This window comes from Leucoraja erinacea, chromosome 21 (genome assembly GCF_028641065.1).
Source record: "Leucoraja erinacea ecotype New England chromosome 21, Leri_hhj_1, whole genome shotgun sequence".
NCBI classification, from domain to species: Eukaryota; Metazoa; Chordata; class Chondrichthyes; order Rajiformes; family Rajidae; genus Leucoraja; species Leucoraja erinaceus.
The window spans coordinates 4,577,006-4,601,869 of NC_073397.1; the positions used below are offsets into that span (position 1 = coordinate 4,577,006).

General features: G+C 43.8%; 1 protein-coding gene across 1 annotated transcript in view; it reads left to right on the top strand.

Annotated features, from left to right (window-relative positions):
• LOC129707178 (cadherin-22-like) overlaps positions 1–16,055 on the top strand; it is a gene marked incomplete at its 5' end in the record, with an annotated part of 810,235 nt that extends 794,180 nt beyond the window's left edge. The window contains 2 exons of the mRNA XM_055651984.1: positions 10,164–10,415; positions 12,871–16,055. Of these exons, the coding sequence (XP_055507959.1) occupies positions 10,164–10,415; positions 12,871–13,367 (749 nt within the window). The remainder of the gene's footprint in view (positions 1–10,163; positions 10,416–12,870) is intronic.
• Positions 16,056–24,864: the final 8,809 nt, after the last annotated feature.

A 24,864-nucleotide genomic window follows, 5' to 3' on the forward strand; every position in this document is an offset into this window, starting at 1 on the left:
TGGTATCGTCTGAAATAAATACAGAAATTTAGGTAAAATGAACATTTTAATAGCATTGATTCGGCCGATTAAAGATAAGGACATTGGTGACCATTTAGTAAACTGTTGTTAAATATGGTCAATTAAAGGCATAACATTACGTAGCTTTAAATAAATCCTTGTGTCTCTTGTTGATCTTAATGCCTAAATAAGTAAAACTTTCGGTAGTCAATCTAAGTGGAAACTGCCCATAATTCGAAACTAGATTATTTAATGGAAAAAACTCACTCTTACTAAAATTTAGTTTATAACCAGAAAAACGACTAAATTGATTAAGTAATGCTACTATTGCCGGAATAGATTTATCAGGGTTAGAAATTAATAATACAGATCATCTGCATAAAGAGATAGCTTATGTGTCTTATTCCCGCGGACAATACCAAAAATATTAGGGGATTCCCTAATAGCGGTGGCCAAAGTTTCCAAAGCAATATCAAATAGTAAAGGACTTAAGGGACAGCCCTGTGTAGTACCTCGAAAGATCCTGAAAAAAGGGGTTCTCTGATTATTAGTACTCAAAATCTCTTGTAGTGAAGTCCGGCTCACCATTTGCCTTCCTAACTGCTTTCAACATTCAAATAGTTACCTTCAGCGACTGCTGCATGAGGACCACCCAAGTCTCATTGGCCCCACAGATGCTGCATGACTACTGCAGTTCTCCAGTAATTTAATGTTTTCACCGATTCTACCTTCCGCACTTTCTTGTGTTTCCACCCAATTTTCGTTGCGTCTCCCCATCCCAGCCTATCTTCCGATAATAAACTGCCCACAGATGCTGCTTGACCTGTTGAGTTCTTCGAGTAGTTTATTGTTGTCTCCGATTCCACCTTCTGCACTTTCTTATATTTCCACCCAGTTTTCCTTGCATCTGCCCTATCCCAGTCTATCATCTTCAGATAATAAAATGCCATCCTATTTTTAGATTTAAAGAGAATCACGTCATGTTTATCCACTTTAACCTCCATCTGCCATGCATTTACCCACCCACACAAATTAACAAAATCACCTTGCAGACATTGTATCTTCCTCATAGCTCACAATCTTCCATTTCTCGACCCTGGCCTTGTAACATATCATAGAAGCATAGAAAATAGTGCAGGGATAGGCCATTTGGCCCTTCGATCCAGCACCACCATTCATTATGATCATGGCTGATCATCCAGAATCAGTACCCTGTTCCTGCTTTCTCCCCATATTCCTTGATTCCTTTGGCCCCAAGAGCTATATCTAGCATCAGAATCAAAGGATGTTCCTTTAGGAAGGAGATGAGGAGGAATTTCTTCAATTCAATTCAATTCAATTCAATTCAATTCAATTCAATTCAACTTTAATGTCATCGCACAAATACAAGTATCAGTACAACGAAATGCAGTTTTGCGTCAGTCCGTAGTAGTTGTACATAAAGAGAAAAAAAAACAAGAAAAAAATAGAAAGAGAGAAGATACAGAATAATCAGGAAATACAGAATGATTAAACAAAGGGGGACGGAGGGACCAGAGAAATCTATCGTCGGGACTCCGAGTTCAGCAGTGTGATTGTGTTGTTATAGAAGCTTTTCCTCATCCTGCTGGTACGTGACCTGAGGCTCCTGTACCGCCTCCCTGATGGGAGGAGGGCAAACAGTCCATGGTTGGGGTGTGAGGGGTCTTTGATGATCTTCCCAGCCCGTCTCAGACACCGTTTTCGGTGGAGGGCATCCATGGCAGGGAGCGGGGAGCGGGGAGGGTCTTCAGCCCACCGTGTCTACACCGACTAGCAATCCCCGCACATTAACACTATCCTACACTCACTGGGGACAATATTTACATTTACCAAGCCAATTAATCTACAAACCTGTACGTCTTTGGAGTGTGGGAGGAAACCGAAGATCTCAGAGAAAACCCAAGCAGGTCACGGGGAGAATGTACAAACTCCATACAGCCAGCACCCGTAGTCGGGATCGAACCCGGGTCTCCGACGCTGCATTCACTGAACGTCAGCAACTCTACCGCTGCGCCACCGTGACCTCCCACCGTGAATCTGTGGAGTTACAGTAATTGCCACAGAAGGCTGTAGAGGCCATCAATGGATATTTTTAAGACAGATATATATATATTCTTGATTAGTATGGGTGTCAGGGGTTATAGGGAGAAGCCAGGAGAATGGGGTTGAGAGGGAGAGAAAGATCAGCCAAGATTGAATGGCAGACTTAGGCGATGGGTCGAATGGCCTAATTCTCCTCCTATCACTTAAGAACTTATGCATATCTCTAGACATTAAAATATTATGTTTATTGCCCCTGTTCCATATAATTGATATATATATATCACTATGAAAGGCCCAAGAACTAATTTTTGCTGCACCCAGAAAAATACCATAGTGTTACCTGTCTGTTAACCATGTTTGAACTGTGCCATTATGTTACCCATAATCCCATGTGTTTTGACTGTTCACCCCTAATCTCATGTGGATTCTGAAAGTTTAACTGCACTCTTGTGTATTTTATACTTAGTCTGTGCCCACAAGGTAAGCCTGCTGACACATCTGTTCTGAACACATGTAGTGCCTCAATCCCTTGTGGTGACATGGGCGGGCAGGAATAAGTCTTGCTCACAGAACACCATTGATATCATGCCTCCAGATCTGGTTGTAAAATCTATTAAACATGTAAAAACAAATTGACAGCAGGGTGGTGCAGCAGTAGATATGCTGCCTTACAGCACCAGAGACCCAGGTTCGATCCTGACCACGGGTTCTGTCAGTACGGAGTTTGTACGTTCTCCACGTGACCTAGTGGGTTTTCTCCTGGTGCGCTGGTTTCCTCCACACTCCAAAGACGTACAGGTTTGTAGGTTAATTGGCTTCAGTAACATTGTAAATTGTCTCTAGTGTGTGTAGGATAAAGTTAGTGTGCGGGAAACATGGTGAGCGAGGTCTCGATGGGCTGAAGGGCCTGTTTCTATGCTGTGTCTCTAAATTAAACGAAACTAAATAGAATTGATTTCCTAAATTCTGAAATTCCTCAAAGATTACAACCACTACAAGTAATTAAAATCACATAGTCTTCCTTATTGCAACTTTCTTTCATTCAACTGTAAATCCATGTTGAAAGATGCAGGCTGACTGATCCCACACCAGGTCCAACCAAGCATGGGAGACCAAGCACCAGTAAACCATAGCCCCCTTCCCATTCCCCACCGAGCACCAGGAAACTACAGCCCCACATTTTAAGAAAGGCTGGAGAGAAAAAACAGGGAATTATAGACCAGTTAGCCTGACATCGGTGGTGGGGAAGATGCGGGAGTCAATCAGAAAAGATGAAATAGCGGCACATTTGGATAACAATAATAAGATCGGTCTGAGTCAGCATGGATTTATGAAGGGGAAATTATGCTTGACTAATCTTCTGGAATTTTTTGAGGATATAATTACGAAAATGGACAAGGGAGAGCCAATGGATGTAGTGTACCTAGATTTCAGAAAGCATTTGCTAAGGTCCCACATAGGAGATTTGTGGGCAAAATTAGGGCACATGGTATTGGGGGTAGAGTGCTGACATGGATAGAAAATTGGTTGGCAGACGGGAAACAAAGAGTAGGGATTAACGGGTCCCTTTCAGAATGGCAGGCAGTGACTAGAGGGGTACCGCAAGGCTCGGTGCTGGAATCACAGTATACAATATGCATCAATAATTTAGATGAAGGGATTCAAAGTAACATTAGCAAATTTGCAGATGACACAAAGCTGGGTGGGAGTGTGAACTATGAGGAGGATGCTATGAGAATGCAGGGTGACTTGGACAGGTTGGGTGAGTGAGCAGATGCATGGCAGATGAAGTTTAATGCGGATATATGTGAGGTTATCCACTTTGGTAGCAAAAAGAGGAAGGCAGATTATTATCTAAATTGTGTCAAGTTGGGAAAAGGGGAAGTACAACAGGATGTGGGGGTCCTTGTTCATCAGTCAATTAGAGTAAGCATGCAGGTATAGCAGGCAGTGAAGAAAGCGAATGGCATCTTGGCATTCATAATAAGATGAATCCAATATAGGAGCAAAGAGGTCCTTCTGCTGTTGTACAGGGCCCTAGTGAGGCCACACCTGGAGTATTGTGTGCAGTTTTGGTCCCCTAATTGGAGGAAGGACATTCTTGCTATTGAGGGAGTGCAGCGTAGGTTTACAAGGTTAATTCCCGGGATGGCGGGACTGTCATATGCTGAGAGGATGGAGTGGCTGGGCTTGTATACTCTGGAGTTTAGAAGGATGAGAGGGTTTCTTATTGAAATATATAGGATTATTAAGGGTTTGGACATGCTAGAGGCAGGAAACATGCTCCTGGTGTTAGGGGTGTGCCGAACCAGGGGCCACTGTTTAAGAATAAGGGGTAAGCCATTTAGAACTGAGATGAGGAAACACTTTTTCACACAGAGTGTTGTGAGTCTGTGGAATTCTCAGACTCAGTGGGTGGTGGCGGCAGATTCTCTGGATACTTTCAAGAGAGAGCTAGATAGGGCTCTTAAAAATAGCTGAGTCGGGGGATATGGGAAGGTTGATCAGACATAGAAGCATAGAAACATAGAAAATAGGTGCAGGAGGAGGCCATTCGGTCCTTCAAGCCAGCACCGCCATTCATTGTGATCATGGCTGATCGTCCCCTATCAATAACCTGTGTCTGCCTTCTCCCCATATCCCTTGACACCACTATCGTCTAGAGCTCTATCTAACTCTCTCTTAAACCCATCCTGTGACTTGGCCTCCACTGCCCTCTGTGGCAGGGAATTCCATAAATTTACAAATCTCCGGGTGAAAAAGCTTTTTCTCACCTCAGTCTTAAATGACCTCCCCTTTATTCTAAGACTGTGGCCCCTGGTTCTGGACTCGCCCAACATTGGGAACATTTTTCCTGCATCTAGCTTGTCCAGTCCTTTTATAATTTTATATGTTTCTATAAGATCCAGCCTCATCCTTCTAAGCTCCAGTGAATACAAGCCTAGTCTTTTCAATCTTTCCTCATATGACAGTCCCGCCAACCCAGGGATCAATCTCGTGAACCTACACTGCACTGCCTCAATCACAAGGATGTCCTTCCTCAAATTAGGAGACCAAAACTGTACACAGTACTCCAGATGTGGTCTCACCAGAGCCCTATACAAATGCAGAAGAACCTCTTTACTCCTATACTGAAATCCTCTTGTTATGAAGGCCAACATTTCATTAACTTTCTTCACTGCCTGCTCTACCTGCACGCCAACTTTCAGTGACCGGTGTACAAGGACACCCAGGTCTCGCTGTAGCTCCCCCTTACCTAACCTAGCCCCATTGAGATAATAATCTTCCCCTTGTTTTTGCCGCTAAAGTGGATAACCTCACATTTCAGATTCAGATTCAGATTCAGATTCAGATTCAATTTAATTGTCATTGTCAGTGTACAGTACAGAGACAACAAAATGCATTTAGCATCTCCCTGGAAGAGCGACATAGCAAACGATTGAATGACTAATAATAAGTGTCGGGGGGGGGTGATTGGCAGTCACCGAGTTACGTTGTTGAGTAGAGTGACAGCCGCCGGAAAGAAGCTGTTCCTCGACCTGCTGGTTCGGCAACGGAGAGGCCTGTAGCGCCTCCCGGATGGTAGGAGGGTAAACAGTCCATGGTTGGGGTGAGAGCAGTCCTTGGCGATGCTGAGCGCCCTCCGCAGACAACGCTTGCTTTGGACAGACTCAATGGAGGGGAGCGTGGAACCGGTGATGCGTTGGGCAATTTTCACCACCCTCTGCAATGCCTTCCGGTCGGAGACAGAGCAGTTGCCATACCATACTGTGATGCAGTTGGTAAGGATGCTCTCGATGGTGCAGCGGTAGACGTTCACCAGGATCTGAGGAGACAGATGGACCTTCTTCAGTCTCCTCAGGAAGAAGAGACGCTGATGAGCCTTCTTGATCAGAGTAGAGGTATTGTGGGTCCAAGAGAGGTCATCGGAGATGTTGACTCCCAGGAACCTGAAGCTAGAAACACGTTCCACCTCCGTCCCGTTAATGTGGATGGGGGTGTGCGTGCCGCCTCTGGACTTCCTGAAGTCTACAATGAGCTCCTTGGTCTTCGTGGAGTTAAGGGCCAGGTTGTTGTCAGCGCACCATGCTGCTAAGTGCTGGACCTCCTCCCTGTAGGCCAGCTCATCGTTGTTGCTGATGAGGCCAATCACCGTTGTATCATCTGCATACTTGATGATGGTGTTAGTACCATGTACAGGTGTGCAGTCATAGGTGAAGAGGGAGTAGAGAAGTGGGCTCAGCACACAGCCCTGAGGAACGCCGGTGTTCAGGGTGAGGGTTGAAGAGGTGTGCTTGTCTAACCTCACAGGCTGGGGTCTGTTGGTTAGAAAGTCCAGTATCCAGTTGCAGAGGGAGGGGTCGATGCCCAGGTTACCGAGTTTGGTGATCAGTTTTGATGGAATAATGGTGTTGAATGCTGAGCTGTAATCGATGAACAGCATTCTTACATAAGTGTCTCTGTTGTCGAGGTGGGAGAGGGCGGAGTGAAGTGCCGTTGAGATGGCATCCTCCGTACTCCTGTTCTTGCGGTAGGCAAACTGATACGGATCCAGTGTGGGGGGTAGGCAGCTTTTGAGGTGTGCCAGGACCAGCCTCTCGAAGCACTTGGTGATGATGGGGGTAAGTGCAACTGGGCGGAAGTCATTGAGGCTTGCCGCAGTGGAGTGTTTTGGCACTGGCACGATGGAGGTGGCTTTAAGGCAAGTGGGGACAACTGCTTGGGCAAGTGACAGGTTGAAGATGTCAGTCCAGACGTCTGTCAGCTGCGCAGCACAGGCCCTGAGCACGCGCCCGGGGATGCCGTCAGGGCCAGCAGCCTTATGTGCATTAGTCCTACTCAGTGCCACGTACACGTCGTAGGGGGTGAGTGTGAGGGGTTGGTGATCGGCAGGTAGCACAGCCTTGATGGTTGTCTCTAGATTGTCCCTGTCGAAGCGGCCATAGAAGTGATTAAGCTCCTCAAGGAAGGAGGCGTCGCTGGATGTGGGGGTGATGTTGGAGGGTCTGTAGTCCGTGATGGCTTGGATGCCTTGCCACATGCGTCGGGGGTCGGAGTTGTTGTTGAAGTGCTCCTCAATCCTGAGCTTATGGCAGTGCTTGGCCTTCCTGATGGCCCTCTTCAGGTTAGCCCTGGATGAACTGTAGGCTCGAGCATCGCCTGACCTGAAAGCGGTGTCCCGTGCTTTCAGCAGTAGCCTGACCTCGCTGTTCATCCATGGCTTCTGATTCGGGTATATGGTCACCTGTTTGAGGGAGGTGACACTATTGATGGTGGAGCTTATAAAGTCCAGAACAGAGTCCACACATTTATCTATATTATACTGCCATGATCACATTTAATGGCAGTGCTGGCTCGAAGGGCCGAATGGTTTACTCCTGCACCTATTGTCTATTGTTGAATGTCTATTGCCCCTTCCCATTCCCAAGCAAGCACCAGGAAACTACAGCCCCTTCCCATTCCCCACCAATCACCTGTGAACTACAGCACACTCCGTTCCACCGCTATGTATAAGTGAGTTACTGTCCCATCCCTTTCCCCATTGGGTACCAGCAGACCACAGCCCCTTCCCGTTTCACCGCTACCTATCAGCGAACCACAGAACACTCCCATTGTGTCGCTTCCTACCAGTGCACTACAGCCCGCTCTCATTCCCCACCAAGCTCCACCAGTCACCTGCAGCATGTTGTCCCTTCGGCCATAAAGTCGGTGTGGAGACAGTGGGCCGAAGGGCCTGTTTCTGTGCTGTATCTCTAAGCTAAACTTAACTGAACTAAAATAATACTTGAGGAATTCTTTATTAATGCAAAATTATCTGTGGTCGAGATAGAAAATATTTTCAGAGTCTTTTTTTTCTGAGGGTGGAAATGTTGATTACTGGGGAACATAGGTTTCATTTGAAGGGGTGGGGGCAAATGTGGGGGAGGGATAAATGAGATACAATTCAATATGTTTACATAGTGATGGGTGCCCAAATGCTTAGCCGGTGGAAGTGGTGGAAGCAGTTATAATAGCAACAGTTAAGAAGCATTTGGGCAGGAACAAGAATAAGAAGGGAATAGGCTGATACAAATAACATAAGGTTTGAGTTTTAGTTTAGTTTATTGTCACGTGTACCAAGGTACAGTGAAAAGATTTTGTTGCGTGCTAACGAACCAGCGGAAAGACAATACGTGAGGAGATTAGATGAGATTCGCTCAATCTGGCATTATGTTCACTGCAGATTTTATGGACTTTGGGCTCTATTGCTGTATGTCCTGTATATTCAAACACTGACAGTGTACAGTTGCGTACAGTTTTGGTCTCCTAATTTGAGGAAGGACATCCTTGTGATTGAGGCAGTGCAGCGTAGGTTCACAAGATTGACCCCTGGGATGGCGGGACTGTCGTATGAGTAAAGATTGAAAAGACCAGCTTGTATTCACTGGAGTTTAGAAGGATGAGGGGGTATCTTATAGAAACATATAAAATTATAAAAAGACTGGACAAGCTAGATGCAGGAAAAATGTTCCCAACGTTGGGCGAGTCCAGAACCAGGTGCCACAGTCTTTAGAATAAAGGGGATCCATTTAAGACTGAGGTGAGAAAATACGTTTTCACCCAGAGAGTAGTGAATTTGTGGAATTCCCTGCCACAGAGGGCAGTGGAGGCCAAGTCACTGGATGGATTTAAGAGAGAGTTAGATAGAACTCAAGGGGCTAGTGGAATCAAGGAATATGGGGAAAAGGCAGGCACGGGTTATTGATTGGGGACGATCAACCATGATCACAATGAATGGCGGTGCTGGCTAGAAGGGCCGAATAGCCTCCCCCTGCACCTATTTTCTATGTTGCTATGACATTAGTGCCCAACAGAAATGTCGACTGATGTTTTTTGGAAGTTGAAAGTCTGTTACAGAAGGCTCTGCACGTGCAAACTATTTTTGTTGTACAATAATGACTGATTCTTAAATGTAGATGACGTGATGACGAATTTTATAGATATATGAAGGAATGCCATTCTGTAAACTTCTTGATTAACGATGACTGTCTCTTGCCATAATCAATAGATTGCTGAGTGTTTATGGTTTTAATGTCAATAGAACACAAGGTATCAAGATAGACACAAAGATCTGGAGTAACTCAGCAGGTCAGACAGCATCCCTGCAGTAAATAGGTGACGTTTCGGGTTGAGACCCTTCTTCAATGATTGTGGAAGATCAGCCATGATGGTCCTGGCTCGAGGGGCCGAATGGCCTACTGTCTATTGTCTGACCCAACCAGTCCCAACCCGAAACGTCACCTATTCCTTTTCTCCAGAGATGTTGTCTGTCCCGCTGAGTTCCTCCAGCTTTTTGTGTCTTTCTTCAGTTTAAATCGGCATTTGCAGTTTCTTCCTACACAAGGTATCAAGAACTGATTCAAAGCCACAGGAGTACTGCATTAATCAATTATTAGAGAATCTGAATGTTTAGGTAAATGAATTTAATTTCTGCATAAATGCATCAAGCAGATTCTCATTGCATTGGGGATAGGCGCTCCAATCTCCTGCTAGAAACACTGGGTATGTGATTACCTCCTTTTGTGGCCAGAAGCGGTAAAGTGTTGCCAAAAAGGGTGAAGGTGTCAATGAAAAGACGTCTAAATATATATTTATCAATGTTTTGCACCATTTTATTTGAGGTGAGGAGATAATAACACTAATTCCAAATAATACTTGAAGCGCAGTGTGTGTGGGATGCCAAGTTAATTCGATTTATCATCGCCAATGAGCTGAAAGATATATTTCATTTGCTGTGCTGCAATCATCTGCATACACAGACAGATGAGTCAATTTTCATGCCTAAGATGCAGCTGCACTGACAGCTTCTCAAGATATGTTTATGGGATTGAATGTTAGTTTTAATTGTTGCTGGCCTTTGCCAAATTCAGAATGAGGATCAACATAAATCTTGACGGGGTTGGGTAGGCGTTTATCAGGTATAGTTGGCAGATATTGACAGCCTTATCGGAGTCCAGTTGTATTGGACACACTAGCAGAACCAAGCAGCAAATAGATTTTCCACATTGGCTTCTAACAGAGAAATTTACCTTCTATCTTTTTTTGGGTTTCTTTTTTAGAAAATACTGCTGGAATCCTAACCCACAAAAATGGATTCAACCGTCAAGAACAGGACATCTACTTTGTCCCGATTCTCGTGGTTGACAGTGGACCGCCGGCTCTGAGCAGCACCGGAACCCTCACTGTTCGAGTGTGTGGTTGTGATGGAGATGGTGCCATACAGTCTTGCAGTGCCACCGCTTACGTTGTATCTACGGTCATGAGCCCAGCGGCTCTTATTGCTCTGCTCGTTTGTATTCTTATACTCATAGGTAAGCAGATAAGATCATTCTTCCACCTAGAAGTGCTTGCGACTTTAATTGTTATCCTAGCCTCCAGCTTGACTCGAGTGTGGTGTGCAGCACCCAGTAAAAAACAAAGTGCTGGACCCAACTCCTCTTCTATCTGGATATCATATATCCAAAATAGGACAGGTTTGGATGGATATGGACCAAGCGCATGCAGGTGGGACTAGCATAGCTGGGACATGTTGGATGGTGTGGGCAAGTTGGCTGAAGGGCTTGTTTCCACACTGTGTCACTCTATGACTATGACTCTATATCCAAGAATATCAAATGACCCCTCCCTGATCTCACTATCTTTCATGCCCTACTCCTTGGTAAATACTGATGTGAAGTATTCATTTAGAAACTCGCCTACTTCTTCTGGTTCCAGCCATACAGTAACTTCCCTCCTTAGTCCTTGGATGGCCCTATCTTCCACCGATTCACACTTTTGTTTTTAATGTGTGTATAAAATTACTTTAATTCTACTCACCACGGACATTTCATGACTCTTTTTAGTGCTCCTGGGACCCTATTTATGTTCTTCCCTGCTTTCTTTATATTCCCTATAGACCCTTTCCGATGTCAGCTCCCTAAACCTTACCAATGCTACCATTTCCTAATTGACTACATTTGTAACATCCTAGGTTCCCTACCTTGACAACCTTGTCTATTTTGCTTCTGGGTACATGTTGGTCCTGAATTCAGACCTGCCCGCCCTTTATTGACTCTTAGATGTGGACTTGTTCTATAGCGTCTAATCCCAATCTGCTCTCCCTAACTCCTGACCGAACTTTCCTAATTACCCTTTCCCCAATTTAGGACCTCCCCCCGTAGATCATGATATTACACAACGAGATGCTAATTCATAAGTTGTTCAATTTAATAAAAAACTAAGAAATTGTGTAACTGAAGCACAAAATAAGCTTACTAGAAACTGATGTTAACGTGTCTACCGGTTGATAAACAGAATATCTTGAATAGACCCTGTCTATGGAAAATATACAGATGAGATAGTTATATAAATATTTATAACTAGTTCATGCATATCCATACCAGATACTCCAGGTCCAAGTGCACCTTTCAAGTGTCCTTTCGAACAAGACAAGCGCACCCACTATCGCAGATTTTTACATTGCATTGCCAAATAAGGTCATAAGGTCATAAGTGATAGGCGCAGAATTAGGCCATTCGACCCATCAAGTCTACTACTCCACCATTCAATCATGGCTGATCTATCTCTTCTTCCTAACCCCATTCTCCTGCCTTCTCCCCATAACCCCTGACACTCGTAAATGTTAAGATTGCCCTGATTTCCCTTAGAATTTCAGCAAAAATCCTATCTAAATCCTCTGGGCAGAGTGGTGCAAAAGATGGCCGTAAATTTGGTAAATCACTGATGTAGTTCAGTCTGAGTTTTTTTTAAATTCTTCTTTCTATGGAGCGACTCTGAAGCTGACAATTTTCCAGGCTTCCTGACATCTTTATCAGTGATTCGGAAACCTAAGGTGGACAAAAATACTGGAGAAACTCAGCGGGTGCAGCATGCATCTATGGAGCAAAGGAAATAGGGAACATTTCAGGGTGAAACCCTCTGGGTTTCGCCCCGAAACGTTGCCTATTTCCTTCACTGCACCCGCTGAGTTTCTCCGGCATTTTTGTCTACCTTCAATTTTTCGAGCATTTGCAGTTCCTTCTTAAACATTCGGAAACCTAAGCTTTGCCAACTAAATTACTATGAACTGAAACACAAAAATTCTGTCAAGAGGTTTTATGGCAACAAAGGGGTAAGAGATGTTAGTAGAAGAAGTGAACTTTTAAGGTCTGAAGTGACAGCTGTTTTTTTCTGAATGTTGCCTTACTTTTAGTTTGCTTTAGTTGTGATTACGATGATAAAACAATTTTATTTATCCCAGAGGGAAATTGGTCTTCCACCAGTCAAAAGATACAGTTACAAGGCACAAGAAAGTGCCATGTACATTATAATAATAATGAAATGAAAGTGACCAGTTATTGCACAGCGCATGTTTAATATTGTAGAAACATGAAATTAAATTATTTTTTAGTGGAAAAGTCCAGGGTGATGGATTTGCAAAGATGGGGAATGGGGGTGGGGTGGGGGGAGGTGGGGGGGAGTCAGTCTGTCCATACAGAAGGGGGAAGAGTTGTACAGTTTAATAGCCACAGGGAAAAAGGATCTCCGGTAATGTGGCTATATTGGGTTGGGATTACTTGATTCATCTGTGGTGTTCCAGTGAAAATGTGGCAAAACTCTGTACTCAATCTAAAATCTAAATCTAAAAATCAGAATCGAAAAACAAGCAACTCTTTGGAAGGATTATAGATGAAACAATTCGATTGCTCATTGAACGAGTGTGGCCGAACTCAGCTTCGTTCTTTTGGGAATGAGGGACTAACGTTGTGTCTCCCCTTTCTCCTTTAGTATTTGTCCTCCTGATCCTGACCCTGAAGAGACACAGGAAGGGGCACATGATCTCCGAGGACGAGGAAGACATGCGGGATAACGTCATTAAGTACAACGACGAAGGAGGAGGGGAGGAGGACACCGAGGCCTACGACATGACAACATTGCGAAGCCTCTATGACGTCACGGAGGTCAAAGCAGAAGGAGAAAGCGTGACCCCAGAACTTCATTTGCTGCCCCAATGGTTCCAGAATCCAGATGCAGATTTCTCCATTTTCAGGAGTTTTGTCTGTAAAAAGCTCGAGGAGGCGGATGCAGATTTGTCCGTCCCCCCATATGACTCTTTCCAAACATATGCGTATGAAGGCACCTGCTCGGCGGCCCAGTCTCTCAGTTCCATCAACTCTCTCTCCACTGACTCAGACCAGGACTATAACTACCTCAGTGACTGGGGACCTCGGTTCAGGCAGATCGCTGGACTTTACTCAGGAAATCAGGCAGACGACGGCTCATAGCAGCTGACGGCCTAACACCCAGTCTCTTTTTGCTCTCCTGCTGAAACAGTACAATCATTCCCAATAATGCAGCGCAGCTTAAATCCTGAAAGCTGGCACTGGATCAGTCAGGAAAGTCAAATAAATAGCTTTCCTGTTTATCAACATCACCTTCTCCAACTAACCTTCCAAACCTGGAAATCAGACAGCCCTTTCAGTTGCTGCGGTAAGGTTTTGCCAATGACATAGTGGTTTCTCCCACAATGTGATGGCAACATTCCCAGTCCATATCATGACCAATCCCCTTCTTTTGTAACATTAGCAAGGTTAGCAGCCAGAGTGAATGTATTGAGTTAGTACTGTGAGACCGTGCAAATTTCTGCAACAGGACCGACCCACATTCGGGCACAAAATTATACTGGTTGTTTACGGTTTAAAATGGTAATGAAGAATGGAGTGTCTCGAGTTTTGGCAATTTTATTTATTTCACTTGCTGATCTAAAGTAAAATTGCTAAACTCCGTACAAAACGACAGGGCTTATATATCGGCGATTTGTCTCTCTTTGAAAAGCATAAGTGAACACCTGCATAGCTGCAAAACACTGCACAATAAACCATCTGCGTCAAACCTGGTTCATATCAATTGTTCAACAGGATTGCAAATGCTAACCAAAATGTAGCAGTCTGGGACTTCTTGAAATTGCTTGCACCGTGGTGTGCAGAGTGGAAGCAATTCTAGCCAAACTGTAATTGATTAGAAACGTATTCGTCGATGCCAGTATGGGGAGGAAAGTTAGCTTGCTTCATTGCCTCTGAACTGGAAGAAATGAATAACTGAGGATATATCCGAGAAGAAAACACCTCCGTGGTAATGTCTCCTGGTCGCCAGGTTATCAAACCTGTCCTGATACGTACAAATTGAGATGCAGCATTCTGTTCAGTTTGAGCTTGGAAAAGATCTCTGCATTTCTTCTTAATCTGCACTGCACATGCAATGTCTCAATGTAAACAATTATCTCTACTGGTTTCGTATGGTCATACGTTGTTGGAGCAGAATTAGGCCATTCGGCCCATCTTACTCTATTCAATCATGGCTGATCTATCTCTCCCTCCTAACCCCTTTCTCATGCCTTCTCCCCATAACCCCTGACACCCCTTGGTTTATAAGACTGTTATTCCTCATCCTGTCGAAATTAACCAAATTCCCTCTATTATTTAGGCTCCTGGAATTTTTTTCGACCAGGATTATGCCACGGTTTAGTCGGGCTGAATCTAAAAGATGTGGAGAGGTCATTCTTTTTTATTGCCGAATGAACTTAGCTTTTATTACCTGGGATGTGGGGGTTGTTACTAAAGATTTGAATATTGCACCCTGCAATTCCTCCTGTTAATCTTAGTGAAAACAGCAATCCTATGGTCTTTCTTTTTTATTGCCGAATGCTGAACTCCAAAATAGTGGATGACTTTTGGATTTGTACAAGTTATTTTGATTGTTATTCTTGTCACAGCCACACCTGCAGCGAGCTTCATATCACTGGCATTTCAGATCCTGATTAACTGTTGTGGCAGGATAAATGACATTTCCGAACTCCATGGATTCCCAGATATACATTCTGTTGCTTTGTTCCATTTGTGGAGGAATATTTTACCTGGGGCAATCATCTCGACTCCCAGGACACCAACAGAGGAACGGAAAGACGAGACAGAAACAAGCTCGATCTCTGTTCTATTCGTCCCGTGTTTCTGGAATAGCTCATCCTCACCTATAATGTGACTTGAAGGTTTCTGTTCCAATGATTTCTTCTGTATTGCCAAACCCCATCAATTCTTGACAAGGCAATCATCCACTCTCAATGCTCTCCTGCTAGGACCTCTGCAAATCCAAAGCTTGCCATCACAATCTCATGATGTTGCCTACCGTAGGATTATTTAACTAAGTAACATTTCCACTCAATCCTCTTGTCAAAAGAAATCAGAATGGTGTTGTACGGAGCCAGACTTTCCTCAGTTAGGATGCCCTGCAGACAGAACTACCATCCTTCGAAATAAATGTCAGATGTTAAGAGGAAGAAATAAACTGATTATTTCTGACAGCTTAGGCCCCAGGCAACATTCGAGTTCATGAAGCATGACTTTTTATACTGAAGGACACTGTCATAAGGTCTAGTATCTGAAACGCAAGTATCCGTGTCAGCTTTCTTTTGCTGTAAAATATGACAGAATTGGTACTTTTTTTACACTCCCCCCAGTTAAGTTGTGAAGAGGATACAGTGAAAGGTAAATATTTCTGGTGCTATGCTCAGTATTTTAAAATGGGGTCATAGAAAATAAAATGAAAGTTTCAATATTTGTCTTTACGTGATTTGCAATGTTTCTTACTTTGAGCCTAACCAATTAGTAGAATACGGATATTCCGAGATTTCCTTTCTTCTGTGGTCACCCAATGTAACAGATTGTTTGGCGCAGCTGGCCGAGCAAGATTGGACATTGGACAGAACGAAGAATGAGGTGAAGCAATAGATTTGTGAGACACTGCTTGGAGTCCAGAAATGAAGGAAGAAAAGGGGGAGTATCCCACATTTGGAAGGAAAGCCAAAAAAGTCCTGGAACGTTATAATAAGATCATTATCATTTTTTTTGTTGGAATTTTGAAGTGTACAATGAAGCTTGCCTAATCCCCACATTACAATCCTCATGTAATTTAACCTCTGATGATTTTCACCCCATCGGTTCACTCTTCGGATCCACTCCTTTCCGATCCATTCTCCCTCCCCCCCCCCCCCCCCCCCCCCTCCTTTGTATTCCAAAACCTTTTGCTCCACAAGTGTACAGCCCGGTTCTGTTTCCCCACCCCTTGATTGACTTAATATTTCCCACATTTCGTGTTTGTGTTTCGCTACTTAAAAGATTGTCATTTGAAGGATCCTGAAACACAAACTCATCTTCACAAAATAAACACTCTGTTTTCACACAAGGAAGCTGCACGGATATACTTTGGGCTTTTATACAAGTGCACCCGGTCATATTGGCTGTAGTGCAACGGAAAATGTCATGCAATATTAGGATTGTAGCAAACATTGAATTTTATTCTTGTGGACAAGTCAAAGGTGTGGGAAGCTGGTCGGTTACGTGATTCGACTCATCTTTCAGCTGTTATCTTCCCTGCTAGTTAATGTTCTCTTTAGTGGCATAGATTAGATTTTAGGAGTTATACATAATCAGTTTACAAATCGGTCATGTGTGAACCGATGGTTACTGGTCCAATATGCTCTCAGATCGTGACTTGAATAACCCACTGCTTGTATTCACCAAGCCCCATGTTGTGAGGAAACAGTAACCCTCTGTATCCTGTCTTTGCATTTACAAAAGATAATTCCGTGCAAAACTGAAAGTCTCATTAACATGTATTAGTATAGATGGAGAACTGGCAATACAATTGACGGGAAAGCAAAATCAGTGCTTCATATGACTGAGAGAAATGAAAAGAAAAACAATAAATTGTCATATTTTTTTCATTTAGCCACAAAGAGATGTAAGAGAATTGCAACATTTCGATCTCATATTTCGCTTGGGTAGCTTACAGCCCAGCGGTATGAATATTGACTCTTCTAACTTCAAGTAACCCTTGCTTTCCCTCTCTCTCCATCCCTCCCCATCCTAGTTCTCCGACCAGTCTGACTGTCCTCCTGGTTACATTTTACATTGTGCTCCTTGTTGTCAACTTCCCCAAGCTAACAATGATATATTCCACATTTTCCTTGAACTTTGTCCTCTTTAATCTCTAGTTTCCACACCTGCCCTTCCATACCTCTCGTTTCCCTCTCCCGTGACTCTCAGTCTGATGAAGGGTCTCGACAGAAAACGTCACACATTCCTTCTATCCAGAAAGGCTGCATGTCCCGCTGAGTTACTCCAGCATTTTGTGTCTATCTTTGATCATTATAGAGAATATCCTTGTATTCAAACAACCACACTTTCAAATATAATAATTTATTCACATCAGCTCCAAGCCTTTAAAGGGTAGCGACCATCTCCTTGTATCAGCTTCAAACTGATATGTTTTGTGCTGCTTATTATCAAAGGAATTAATCTTGATAGATGGTGAATATATTAAAGTCCAATGCAGAATATGAGCAATTTTAACTTCCAGTAGATTATAACAGAAATTGAATTGAGTGTATTGGCTGCAATGTCGATCATGAAGAAAGAATATGCCGTGCCCTTCTGCAGAGTGAAGGATATAATGTGCTCATTACAGCTAGGTATCCATTCTGTTAGCTAAAGGAGGCCATCAATCACACATGGTTAGATAATAAGCCCTGCATCAGTGATTATAGGCTTTGGAAATTAGGAAAAGTCAGGCATTCTATAAAGAGTGCCATAGTCAATAAATACGGTGCACCTAGTCTCAGTGTGCCTTCCAGTTTCAGCCAGGTCATCTTGAGTGAAGTGTTAACAAAAACTTTAAAACACAACTCAAAGATCGGGAAAGGCAATCAAGCCAAATAGAGTAATCATTGGGAACAATCTAGGAGATTGCTCAACGAACAAAGATTCATCTAATAACTAGAATTTTCCTTTGATGTGTTGTTTACTGTAGCAGGCACTTTAACACTTTTCCTTCGCCCAAATGGTCTTATAACTGATTTAAATTGTACACCTCCGAAAGACACAGCAGACTAAACACAGCCCAATTCCACCCATTACAGATAAGCAGATGCCCCATTACCCTTTCGACACTTATTTTATTGTTTTACGATTGTTACTTGTCCTTTGGAAACAGAGAACAGAATCTGACTAAAATAGACTGCAGTAAGTGTCAGTTACACATGCTCAGTTTCAACCTTCTTTAAAACACAGAATTATTATAACACATGAAGAGGACTGTAAACATTTGTGGGCACCCTCCCTGGCCCTATCCCTTGCTGTCTTCTTGACACTTTGCAATTTATTTTTGTCAGAAGAAGAGTCGAAAAAAATGGTGATTGGAATCGTTTATTGTCATTCAGACTATCCTTGATCGGAGTTTGCTGGCTTCACCCTGCACTGAATGTTATTCCCTTATCATGTATCTATACACTGTAAATGGATCGATTGTAATCATGCATTGTCTTTCTGCTGACTGGATAGCACGCAACAAAAGCTTTTCACTGTACCTCGGTACATGTGACAATAAACTAAACTGAACTAAACTGAACTAAACAAAACTGAACTGGGAGCTATGCAATCTGCTGACCTATGATGGCTACAAAGTTAAGAAAATGCTTCAAGGATGTTGTCAGAGATTGTTCAAAAAAAAAAGCAACATCTCCAAAGATTCCTGGGGATCGCCGGTCCCTAACTGCTAAAAGTGGAGAAAGCCATGTGTTGGGAGCAGGCAGAATGGAATGGAATACTTTATTGTCACATGTGACAAGGCACAGTGAAAATATTTGCTTGCAAATAGCGGCCACCTACAGCGCTGACAAAGTTATAAAGTACGCCGGCTCCTCGTTTGTCCCCTCCCACCCCACCCCACCCCCACACTGGGTCCCCATTGTCCATTGTTCTTCCCCCTCCCTCACAGAGCGCCCTCCCCCTCCCCCCCCCCCCCCCCCCACGACAGGTCCTCAGGTTATTCAAGATGACTGTTTAATGCAGTGGTTCCCAACCTTTTTTTGGCCATGTCCCACCTAATCACCTCTAAAATCCTGATGCCCCCCAATTCAATAAATAAGGTTCTCCCATGACCTCGCGCGCTTCGTGCGACGTGCATGAAGAGCGATGGCGCGGTGATTATGTAATAACTACACAATAAAGACCTTTTTTACCCAAAACAAATTATTTACTCAAAATAACATCTGAAACATAAACTACATATGTTTACCTGATGGAAAATCCAAAAAAATAAAAATCGAAAATTTGGACCCAGACCTCCTCAGTCGCGCTCAATTGCCCCCCTTAAAAATCAAATTGCCCCCCTGTGGGGCGTACGCCCCACGTTGGGAACCACTGGCTTAATGGGAGGTTGATGGAGAATCAACCTCATTAGTAGGATAAACATTGCAATGCCTGATTCAGGTAAACTCGTTCCTCCAGGGAGCCGTTAATGATTAAACTCCCAGCCGAACTAATTAAGGGCTTGCTGGAAGCGTGAAGCTGAAACCTGACTGGAACGTCATTCCAGTTAACTATAGGTAATCCAACCAGCAAATGACCTACAGAACAGGATAAAAACAAAATTCTGGAGGAAACCAATGGTGTAGGAAGGAACTGCAGATGCTGGTTTACACCGAAGATAGACACAAAATGCTGGAGTAACTCAGCGGGACAGGCAGCATTTCTGGATGGAAGGAATGGGACATGTTTCGGGTCAAGACCCTTCTTCAGACTGAGAGTCAGGGCAGAGGGAGGCACAGAGATATGGAAGGGTAAGGTGGGAAAACGAGACATCAAAGGGGACAAAGTAAAGGAAAATGTAGAATAGATCATGTTTAACGAGAGGAAGCTGACAATGAAATGTTTTGGTATACCTAAATCATCCTTGTCATCTTTCTTCAGACTTCAGTCACTCATTCCTTCTATCCAGAGATGCTGCCTGTCCCGCTGAGTTACTCCAGTATTTTGTGTCTTCAGAGGAAACCAATGGGTCAGGCAACATCTATGGAGTGAAATGGACAGATTACATTTCAGAGATAGACACAAAATGCTGGATTAACTCAATGGGTTAGGCAGCATCTCTGGAGAAAAAGGGTGGGTGACATTTCAGACTGATGAAAGATACCGACCCGAAACGTCACCCATTATTTTTCTCCAGAGATACTGCCTGACCCACAGAGTTACTACAGCACTTTGTGTCTATCTTTGTTATAAACCAGCATCTGCAGTACTTTGTTTCTAGATTACATTTCAGGTTCGGTCCCTTCTTCCGACTGATGTTGGGTCTTTGGATTGTAGACTTTAGAGATGCAGTATGGAAATAAGCCCTTCAGCCCACCAAGTCCACACCGATCAGCAACCCCGTACACTAACCTTCGCACACTAGGGCCATTGTTTTACAACTTCCTGAAACCAATTAAACTACAAGCCTGTTTGTCTTTGGAGTGTGGGAGGAAACCAGAGATTCAAGAAACAAAACCTACGCAGGTCATGTGGAGAATGTACAATATCCATACAGACAGCACCCATGGTCAGGATCGAACGCGGGTCTCTGGCGCTGTGAGGCAGTAACACTACCACTGCACCACTGACCTGACCTGAAATATTGTCTGTCCATTTTCCTCCACAAATACTGCCTGACTTTTAAGGTTCCTCCAGCACTCTGTGTTCTGCCCCAGTAATCTTGTGTTAACCAACAGGACAGACTGGGTACATGAAAACCTATTGCTGTAGAATTAGGTGAAATAAACTAGATGTACAAACCCTGAAGAGTGCTTGAGCATTCATCCTTGCAAATTTACCCCAGTTGTTTTGATGCTATTTCTACAGAGCGCTGACAAATATTTCCATTCAGCTGGTTTCCACTAAAGTGATGGTGCAAAAGATTTGCAAAGAGAGAGTAAAGGGGGGCAGGTACCAGTATTTTGTGTCTTCAGAGGAAACCAATGGGTCAGGCAACATCTATGGAGTGAAATGGACAGATTACATTTCAGAGATAGACACAAAATGCTGGATTAACTCAATGGGTTAGGCAGCATCTCTGGAGAAAAAGGGTGGATGACATTTCAGACTGATGAAAGATACCGACCCGAAACGTCACCCATTCTTTTTCTCCAGAGATACTGCCTGACCCACAGAGTTACTACAGCACTTTGTGTCTATATTTGTTATAAACCAGCATCTGCAGTACTTTGTTTCTAGATTACATTTCAGGTTCGGTCCCTTCTTCCGACTGAAGTTGGGTCTTTGGATTGTAGAATTTAAAGACGCAGCATGGAAATAAGCCCTTCAGCCCACCAAGTCCACACCGACCAGCAACCCCATTCACTAACCTTCACACACTAGGGCCATTGTTTTACAACTTCCTGAAACCAATTAAACTACAAGCCTGTTTGTCTTTGGAGTGTGGGAGGAAACCAGAGATTCAAGAAAAAAAACCCATGCAGGTCATGCGGAGAATGTACAATATCCATACAGACAGCAGCCATGGTCAGGATCGAACGCGGGTCTCTGGCGCTGTAAGGCAGTAACACTACCACTGCACCACTGACCTGACCTGAAATATTGTCTGTCCATTTTCCTCCACAAATACTGCCTGACTTTTAAGGTTCCTCCAGCACTCTGTGTTCTGCCCCAGTAATCTTGTGTTAACCAACGGGACAGACTGGGTACATGAAAACCTATTGCTGCAGAATTAAGTGAAATAAACTAGATGTACAAACCCTGAAGAGTGCTTGAGCATTCATCCTTGCAAATTTATCCCAGTTGTTTTGATGCTATTTCTACAGAGCGCTGACAAATATTTCCATTCAGCTAGTTTCCACTAAAGTGATGGTGCAAAAGATTTGCAAAGAGAGAGATAAAGGGGGGCAGGTACACAGTATCACAGTGGTCAAACAGTGGACAAGAGGGTCATAAGGTCATGTGACAAGGCACAATGGGCCTACATCGAGGGTACAACAACCTGTGACTGTGGCACACAGACCCAAACAATGCAACACCTACTGCAATGCCCATTGCTGGATAATCCATGTACTACTGCAGACCTTGCACTTTCCAAGGTTGGGTGTTTGGCACCCTTGCCTTCATTGGTCAGGATATGATGCGATACGATACAATATAACATTATTTATCCCAGGAGGGAAATTGATGTGCCAACAGTTATAAAACACCAACAGCCATAAAACAAACCTTTCTATATTGAGTCCTGGAGTTGGGACATCACATTGCAGTTGTACAAGACATTGGTAAGGCTACACGTGAATTACTGTTACACTTCTGGACACCCTGCTGTAGAAGGATATCGTTAAACTGGAAAGAATATAAACGAGATTTGAAAGGATATTACCGAGATTAGAGGCTTAGAGTTTTAATGAGAGGTTGGATAGGCTGGAAATTCATTCTCTGGAACACAGGAGGATGAGGGGTAACCACACAGAAGTTTGTCAAATCATGAGGGGCTTTGAAAAGGGGAATAGCCTCATATTTTCCTCCCGGGTCGGGGAGTCTAAAACCAGAGGGTATACAGTTAAAATGAGAGGGGAAAAATGTAAAAGGTAGCTGAGGGGCAGGTTTTTCACTCCAGAGGTGGTGTGTATGTATGAAATGAGTTGACAGAGCAAGTGGTAAATGCAGGTACAATTACAGCATTTAAAAGTCAATCAGACGTCTGCATGGAGAGGAAACGTTTGGAGAGACGGGACCAAGTAAAGGCCAATCGAGCCAGGATGGTATATGTAGTCCATTTGAATTTCAGCAAGGCTTTCTGTAAGGCTTGGTAGGTTAATCTGGAAGGTTAAATCATGTGGGATCCAGAAAGAGCTAGCAAATTGGATATATAAATGATAGATACAAAATGCTGGATTAACCCAACCGAACAGACAGCCCAATCCACTGAATTACTCCAGCATTTTGTGTCTATCTTCGGTGTAAACCAGCATCTGCAGTTCCTTCCTACATAATTGAATATACAGTTGGTTACAATGTATGAAGCAGAGGGTGATGTTTTCGGACTGAAGGCCTGTGACTGATGATATACCTCAGGAGTTGGTGCTGGACCCATTGTTGCTTGTCATCTACATCAATGACTTGGATGAAAATGTAATACGCATGGTTAGTAAGTTTGCAGATGACACTAACTTTGGTGAATCATAATCATAATAGTACTTTATTAGTCAAGTATGTTTTGCAACATATGAGGAGTTTGATTTGCCACACAGTCATGTCAATAAAGAGCAACGACACACCCAAATAAATGTTTAACATGAACATCCACCACAGTGGCTCCCCCACATTCCTCACTGTGATGGAAGGCAAAAAAAGTACAATCTTCTTCCCTTCTTTGTCCTTGAGCTTTGTTCTTTGTGCTTTGTCGGGGGTCTTGAGCCTTCCGTTGTCGGGGCGATCTTGGCTCCCCTAGCCGGTGGTCGGGTCCACCGCATCGGGGCAATCAAGCTCCCGCATCAGGTGGGATCACGAGATCGGACCCCGGGTCGGGGCTAGTAGAACCTCCTGCGACTTTGGAGCTTCCCGACATCAGTCTCTACCCGAGACTGCGAGCTCCTGGATGCTGAAATCCACAGGCCGTGGTTGGAGCATCTATCCCAGGCAAGGGATCGCAGGTTCCAATGGTAAATTCACGGCCACTCGGTGGGGCTCAAAGTCAGTCTCGAGCAAGGCTGCTCCATGGTGTTAGGCCGCAGAGCGACCGGAGATACGATACAGAAAAAATCACGTCTCTGGCAAGGAAAGAGTTTGAAAAAAGTTTCCCTCGACCCCCTCCCACACCCCCCACATAAAACAAACCAGAGAACATGATGGGCAACTGTGCCAAGTATTGGCAAATGGAATTTAATTTTGATGGTGTAAAGTATTCCATTTTGGGAAATCAAACCAGTCTAGGTAGGGACCTGAGCAGCATTGGGTCAATTGGACCTAAGAGTACAAGTACATACTCTCTGAAAGTGGCATCATAGGTGGACAAAGTGAGAAGAAGGATTTTAGTATGTTAGCCTTTATTAGTACGGACATTCAGTATAAAAGCTGGGATGTAATATTGCAGTAGCACAAGACATTGGCACGGCTGCATTTGGAGTATTATATTCAATTTCTCAGCTATAAGAATGATGCCATTGAACTGAAAATGGTACAGATTTCCGTGGACGTTGCCAGGACTCAAGTGACAGAATTATAAAGAGAGGTTGGGTAGGCAAGGACTTGGATTCCTTGGATTTCAAAAGACCGAGGGGTGATCTTATAGAGGTGTATAAAATCATGAATGTGCTGATGACTCTATGACTTACTGTAGGTAATACTCAGTCTCAAGATGTCCAGAACACCTGAAGGCCAAAATGGGGTTGACTGCACACTGCCTTTTCCCCAAGGTGGGAGAATCTAGAACTAGAGGGTATATTTTAAGTTGAGAGGGAAAACCTGATGGATGAAAATGTGCAAAATGTACATCCTTTCACACAAAATGCATAAGGAGCATTCTGCCAGAGAAAGTGGTTGAGGCAGGTCCACAACCAGCATTTAAATGGCACTTGGATAGGAATATGGATAGGGAAGGTTGAGAGAGATATGGGTTAAACAAAGGGGGGGTGGGTAGGAAGACATTTGTTGCTCAGCATGGATGAGTTGGGCCGAAGGGCCTGATTCTGTGCAAAATGACTGATGTAGTAACTCTTCCAATCTCAAGATGTCCAAGAACACCTGAAAGCCACAACACCACTTTGAGCATAGACACAAAATGCTGGAGTAACTCAGCGGGACAGACAGCATCACTGGAGAGAAGGGATAGTGACGTCTCAGGTCTCCCTTCTTCAGACTGTCGACTCGAAACGTCACCAATTCCTTCTCTCCAGAGATGCTGCCTGTCCCG